General features: G+C 55.0%; 2 protein-coding genes across 4 annotated transcripts in view; one reads left to right on the top strand and one right to left on the bottom strand.

Moving 5' to 3' along the window:
- TOMM40L (translocase of outer mitochondrial membrane 40 like) overlaps positions 1 to 915 on the top strand; it is a 3,354-nt gene extending 2,439 nt beyond the window's left edge. Inside the window, 2 exon segments of the mRNA XM_081825267.1 lie at positions 161 to 279; positions 421 to 915. Coding sequence (XP_081681393.1) covers positions 161 to 279; positions 421 to 560 — 259 coding nt within the window. The 3' untranslated portion in view covers positions 561 to 915.
- Positions 916 to 1,165: 250 nt separating this feature from the next.
- On the bottom strand, positions 1,166 to 5,961 carry NR1I3 (nuclear receptor subfamily 1 group I member 3). 3 transcript variants are annotated; one of them, XM_006747393.3, is made up of 9 exons: positions 5,872 to 5,961; positions 5,437 to 5,576; positions 4,848 to 4,978; positions 3,515 to 3,684; positions 3,158 to 3,297; positions 2,772 to 2,917; positions 2,572 to 2,688; positions 2,291 to 2,396; positions 1,166 to 1,427 (listed from the first exon to the last, which is right to left on the bottom strand). In XM_006747393.3, the coding sequence occupies exons 2-9, from the start codon at positions 5,541 to 5,543 to the stop codon at positions 1,298 to 1,300; spliced, it is 1,047 nt and encodes a 348-aa protein (XP_006747456.1). In that variant the 5' UTR covers positions 5,544 to 5,576; positions 5,872 to 5,961; the 3' UTR covers positions 1,166 to 1,297. The 3 variants fall into 3 exon arrangements, with proteins under 3 accessions (XP_006747456.1, XP_030874109.2, XP_081681392.1); XM_031018249.2 differs by having other exon boundaries at positions 1,293 to 1,427; positions 2,291 to 2,688; XM_081825266.1 differs by having other exon boundaries at positions 1,335 to 2,688.
- Between the last annotated feature and the right edge of the window lie 714 nt (positions 5,962 to 6,675).

Below are 6,675 nucleotides of genomic sequence, written 5' to 3'. Positions count from 1 at the left end.
GGGGAACTTGTGCCCCTGCGCACCTCCCCAGGCCCCGCTGCCCTGCGGCTCTGCCCTCCCACACGGCCCAGATGTTTCACGCCTGCCTCCGTCTCCCTGAGCGCCCCCTCCCCGTCAGGACTCCTCCGGTCCTCACTGACGCAGGTCCTTCTCCCATCCTTGCCCATGGTTCTCAGGTCCAGGTTGGAGTGGAATTTGAGGCCAACACAAGGCTACAAGACACAACCTTCTCCTTTGGTTACCACCTGACTCTGCCCCAGGCCAACATGGTATTTAGAGGTAAGGGTTATGAAGATGGCGTCCGGAGGTGCTGAGGGACTGGGCGGACAGAGGGAGGAGGGAAGCGTCCTTCTGACCTTGCTTCGGACCCCTGTCTCCAAGCCTGTGAAATAACCTCGTGTGTATCCTGCTCCCCAACAGGCTTGGTGGACAGTAACTGGTGTGTGGGTGCTGTGCTGGAGAAGAAGATGCCCCCCTTGCCTGTCACCCTAGCCCTTGGAGCCTTCCTCAATCACTGGCGCAACAGATTCCACTGTGGCTTCAGCATCACTGTGGGCTGAGGGGGTCCCAGAGCCAGCCCCCACAGACGCTGGAACCTCCAAGTCAGGTGCCCTAGGGCCAGAGACTAGGCCCCCTCTCCAGAGCCCACCTTGCCGAGTGACCTGTGGGTCCCAGGAGCAGAGTGGGGGACAGGACCGTGCCCTCCTCAGAACTGGAGCTGCCGCAGGGGCAGCTGCTGAGGCAGTGGTGTGAGGCCCCCACCTCTGCCACTGGCCCCAGGCTCCTCTTCCCATGCTCTTGTGGCTCTGGACTAAGGGAGAAGGATTAAGGGGTGTGTCTGGCCAACTTTTCTCCCCTCACTAACCCCCTTCTTCGTTTCCCTATCGATTAAAGCTCCTAGGTTCTTCCTCCTCAGAGCAGAACAGTCTGCATGGGATTAGCTCCCTACCCTGTTTTCCATCCCAGAGTCTCCCAGGGCTGGGAAGAGGACGGCTGAAGGGCTAAATCTTTGACCTCAGAAAGTCCCCCCCGCCCCCATTCCCAGAAGGAGCTTCTTTACCTCTTAGCCCTGAGGCTTCCTCCTTCCCCATCTTCCATGCTTCCAGAGAACAACTCTGTCCCCGTGATCATCCCCCACCAACCCCGAGACTGCATGAAGAGGCAGTTATTGCTTTAGTCTTTCATTGCAACCACTGGGCTCCCTTTCTACTGGTTCCAGCCTCTGGCCCCAGCATTTTCCCCTTTCCAGTCCAACGTGTGAAGTTGGCTGGGCTGGGGAAGGAGGCAAGCTGGGGCCTCAGCTGCAGATCTCCTGGAGCAGTGGCATCATGGCGGACAGTCCCTGGATGTGCTGGATTTGGTACCCATATGCGTTGTTAATGCTCCGGAGCTCAGCCAACAGGCCCAGCAGCTTCGCATACAGAAACCTTTGGAGGAAGTAGTGGGGTCACCAGGGAAAGAGGAAAGTTAGGTAGCTGAGAGTCTTGTCTTGAGGTCTTGCTCCCCTGAACTTTCCCTCAGTGAAGCTAGGTCTGAACACTAGAGAAACTCATGCTCTGGTATGAAATATTTATCAAAAATTCCAAAGGTTCCCGAGGTCTTCTCTCACCATGCTGTTTTTCTTGAACCCAGAGGTCTGAGGGCCAAGTGTGAAGAAAGCCCCAAACTTGGTCAGAACTTCACCTGTGTGGAATCTGTGGATCTGGCCTTCTAGAGGAGGTTCTAGAAGGTGGGTGTGTTCTATGGTCTAAAGCATCCGTCTTCTGGCCAGACTGGCTCATTGAGGAACAAACGAGAACAAGCAGAGTGTACCTCAGAGCCTGGATAGATCATGGACTGTTGAGCCAGGGACTGGCTTTGGCCATGAAACTGAATGACCATAATAACTTCAAGGGGGATGAAAAATTAAAGGAATGGGCCAATGGAGAGGAAGGGAAGGGCGAAGGAAAGAGAGCAAATGAGAATCTTGGAAGGCTGCTTTAGCCTGCAGAGTTGGATGGGTAAGGTGATGGATGCCATCAATCTCAGGAATGCTATTATACAGAGCCTGCGAGCTACTACTTTGCATCTCTACTGAATAAAAAAAAAAAAAAATCTGGAAAAAATCAGATGAAACAGCAGTAGGAGCGATTTGGATGCCAGAACCATATGAGGTGCGAGGGAAGGACTAGAGCCCCCAAGGGACCTGGTTTCCCAGAGGAAAGGACAGTAAAAGCATTCCTCCTGAGCTCAGCGTTTCCCTTGCCTTCCTGCCCCGGCGCAGCCTCCAAGCCCCCAGGCTCCCCCGTACCGATCCCGATGCCTTGGCGGCTGGCCTTTGATGTAGCTCTGCAGGGTCAGTGCCATCATCTCTTGCAGACGATCGATCTCCTCCTTCTGGGTAACCCCAGGCCTGTCTGTAGGACAGGGGAGGGGGGCGGGAAGGACAGGTGGGGAGCAGGCGTGGGCCTATAGCACAGCTGGACCCAGGCTGGGTTTGAAGCCAAAGCCCTGGCACAGAGGGATTCACAGGGCTGGGAGTTTGGGCAGAGGTGGAGGAGCAAAAGCTTCTGGGCCTTGGGGGATGCTCACCGGGAGAGAAGAGGGCCATGGCGGCCATGAGCACATACTCGGGCTCCTGGAGCTGGAATCGCCTCAATGTGGCATGGAAGCGAAAGAGCAACTCTAAAAACTCTTCCTGGAACCCCACTGCGGGAGATGCTAGCCTCAGGATCCTTCCGGTCACCCCGCCACAGACCGCTCGGCAAGGGCCGCGTACCCGCGGGCCTCACCGTGGACGCCGTCCTCCAGCGTGTAGCGGAGCGGCCCACAGAGGAAGTTTCGTGTTTGGAGGCAGAAAGTGGTATTGAGTGCGATATGGCAGATTTCAACCGCTGCTCCCTTGAGAAGGGAGATCTGGTCCTCCATGGGCAGGGACCTGTACGGAGCAGACAAGAGCATTTTAGGCTCTGCCCTGAACTTCAGAGAGGGAGAGGAGCTCCCAGTTCTGCTTGAGATACTTAAAACCGGAAGAGGGAATTCAAGACCTGGTGCTTGGAAAGGCTGCAAGATGGGTTTAGAGGGTCAGTGACTGTTTTTGGGGTGTGTGTGTGTGTGTGTGTGTGGTTATAATTTATTGGAGGGTTTTCCTCCTGAAAGGTAAGGGGAGGTCACGTACCGGAAGAGGGGCAGATCCTTGGTGAACTTGATGACTTGCTGTACCATGAAAGTGTTGACCTCTGCGAAGTGCTCGAGCAGAGGCAGTGGGGGGACTGGGATGGGCAGGCGCTGGTGGTGCATGAACAGATGAGCCGGCGGCTGCAGAGATCAGAGCCCGAGTGAGTGGCCCTGGCCCCAGGGGTCTCTCCAGCCCTCTCCTGGAAGAGTTCCGGGCCGAGGAGCCTGTCGACGGTGGGGTTCTGGGGAAGTCTCGTCCTCCGTATTGGGGCATGGCACACCCGCCCCCTCCCTCGGGTCAGCCTCCTCAGGCACCGCGTTGGTGCCCTTTCAGACCAAAGTCCATATAAAGTCTCACCCTGAACTGCACGAACTGGTCAAACATGGTGCCCACGTGGCGGGCGTGGGCCCCCAGGAGTGTCTGGACTAACTCTTGCTGCCCCTTGCTCAGCTGCACAGGTGCCCACTGTGCCCGCCGCTGGGCCTGCTTCGCCCGCCGCTGGGCCAGGGCTTCTGCCGACAGGATCACTGTGCCCAGGGAAGATGAAGGCCAGCGCCATTGAGACCCGCGGGGAGCACCTCTCTCTGCCAGCCCCCTGTCTGGGAGCCTTTGGGTACCATGAGCGATGAAGGATGTGGGGAGGGAGCAACATTCCTGCGGCCTCCTTGGGCGCGGCTGAAGTCCTAGAGGCCCCAGGGGGTAGGGGATCCCTGTCCACCCTCCCCAGCCCAGGAGGCCCCACCGCGGAAAACAAGGCACCAACTGGGGGGAAGGAGGGGTGTAGAGTAAAGCGGTCGCAGTGAAGGGAGATGTCTGGTTTCTGGGCAACCACTGAAGAGGGAGGGCTCTTGGTTCCTAAAGCATCACCTTCTGTTTACATAGCCCTATAACGTCAAGGGTTCTGAGGTTAAATCTCGCTGGATGAAACAACCCTATGGGTAGAGGGTAGTCAAGGCAGATGTTATTATCCAGATTTTTCAGATACATAAGCGGGCTGGCATTCTAGTGGCAGGCCCAAGGTCACAAAACACTAAAGTGATGCAAGCCAAGATTTTTTGACTCCTACAGTTTCCGCTGCTCCATATTGAAAAGTAGTGTGCTATCACAGGAAAGCAAGGGCTTGGGAGTCAGATAGAAGAGTCTGAACATGGACGTAGTAACTTTGATTCTGAGTGAGCTCCGGCACATTGACTTCTGTGAGCTCCGGTGACATGGTCTGTTGGGAGCATAGCCTAATTATGTGGCACAGAATAACGGCGTGCAATGATTCATTCAACAGTTATCAAGTACCTACTAAGTGACATGCACCTTATGCGAGAGACAGAAATTCAAGCCATGTGGTTATCTAGGGGAGGAGCAATCTGGTGGAGGGACTGGCAAGTGCAGAAGTCCCCAGGAAGGTGTGCTGGGTGTGCTTGAGGGTGTCACTGAAGTCAGTGTGGCTGTGAGTGATGGAGCAAGGCAGGAAGAGTAGGAGAGGAAATCTGGGGGGCTCTATGGGGGAGCTAGACCACGAGATCTCGGACTGTAAGAGAGGTGGGGAGCCCTTGGGGTTTTGAGCAGAATAGAAACATCATCTGACTTGTTTCCAAAAGCTTACTCCTCTTGTGTGGAGAATATGCTTTGGGAACGAGGGTAAAGCAGAGAGACCTAGTCAGTGGGTTCTTGTGTTGGTAGGGGGCCAACTCACTTTCCTTCTTCATGCCAGCATCTAGGCACTTCTGCAACCTGCAGGCTGGGCAGTGGCGCCTCTGGGCCTTGTTGACCTTACAGCTTCCAGCAAAGGGGCAGGTGAGACCAGTGTTTTTGCTGACTGTTCGTCTGTGAGAGATGGAGACGTCCGGGAGGGTGGTCGTGGATGGCAGTGAACAGGTGGCTATGTGAGAGGCTGAGACGACATGATCTACAAGGATGTGTGGGGACGTGGGCTAACCTGAGCTGTGCCCAAGGGTCCCTAAGGGTGGCTAGGGTACAACACATCTCGAGCATGGGGGCACAAGATCACTGGCTTGGTGCTTTGCAGGTAGTGAGTACAGAAGAAGCGCTCTTGACTAAGGGGTTGTGACCGCGGGGCAGACACAGCCTTCCCCCTATTATTCTATTTACGCACCTATTTATGAGATGTTGAGGTTGGCAAGATGTAGCATGCTAGCCACAGGGCAGTTAGGCTCCGAGAGGCAGGAGTAACACAGCTGGACAAGCTCGGGCATGTGCCACAGCTCAAAGACTGCCTGGTGGGCAGTTTGGGAGGTTGTTTCTCCTGGGGAGGAGGCTCTTACCTGAAGAAGCCCTTGCAGCCCTCACAAGTCAGGGCGTGGAAGTGATAACCGGTGGCTCGGTCCCCACATACCATACAGCTCCTCGGCTCATCCTCCCCACTGGCCATGGCTTCAGATGTTGCAATGGCCGTTGTAGGCCCCTGGATGTGGGAAGGGTTAGCGGTTAGCTGGAGGCCACCCTTGATGCTCTTCTCCCGCTTCTTTAGAACCTCTTCCCAAACCTGCCCTGGGCCTGACCCTCTGCATTGTCTGTACTTTATTGCTTTTAGTCTCTGGCCCCCAAAAGATTTCCTACCTGCTACTCTTAGGCCTGTCACCTGCAGGCCACGGAATCTGGTGTGGGCTGCCTCTCCCCAGACTTCCACTCTGCCCCTGCTTTCCCCTTGGTCTCAGGACCTGCCAGTGTTTGCAGTTAGGGATTATGGCCCTCTGTACCTGGAAAACAAGGAACTTCTGCTGTGTGTGGCCTCCAGTTGTTCTCAGCGACTACCTAGATAAGGCACAGACTCTGGACCCAGGGCAAAGGCCCAGGTGGGAGGTTTTCCCAGCATGCCCATGGTGTAGGTTGCTGGCACCTGGGGGACCTCATGACTCACCAGAAGCTGCTGCTTATCAGACCCATGGAGATCTTCCCTACTACTGAGCTTCAGGCTAGATCTGTAGGCCTCCTTTGAACCTGGATCTTGGACAAGCTGGGAAGAGAGAGGGAGAGCCAGAGCAAGGTTTTTCACGTGCAGTTTGACAATAGTAAAAGAATAGGCATACCAATTGCACAAGGCTCCCAAAAGGAAGGTTCTTGAAAAGAGACCGGGGTCTAATTAAGAGCTTATGCGAAGAGCTAGTGAGATCTACACTTCCTAACTAGGGGGGCTGAGAATTACGTCAGAGTGGCCTCTTAACAAATTAGAGGTAGTAGTTAGGATTGATTTGAGGGCTCCTGCACCGAGCTGGCTTCGTGGGCATGTGACCTGAGCAGGTACACAGGACCCTGACCTTGAGGTGTCTCAGGTTTGGTTTCATGCTCTGCCATTGCTGTCTTGAAATTCTCAACGGTTTTTGAACAAGGGAATCTGCATTTTCGTTTTTCAGTGGGTGCCACAAATTACGCTCTCGGTCCTGTCTGGAGCCAAGATGGACTTCTAATGAATAGGTTTAAGAGTCGCAAGTAGGAGTCTTCACCAGCATTGTCTAAGTGCTTCATTGGCACTGCAGAATATTTTTGCAGGGGTGAGTGTGAGT

Source organism: Leptonychotes weddellii, chromosome 6 (assembly GCF_054177405.1).
Source record: "Leptonychotes weddellii isolate Sample4059 chromosome 6, ASM5417740v2, whole genome shotgun sequence".
Taxonomy (NCBI): Eukaryota; Metazoa; Chordata; class Mammalia; order Carnivora; family Phocidae; genus Leptonychotes; species Leptonychotes weddellii.
This window is presented reverse-complemented; position numbering and strand designations above follow the sequence as displayed.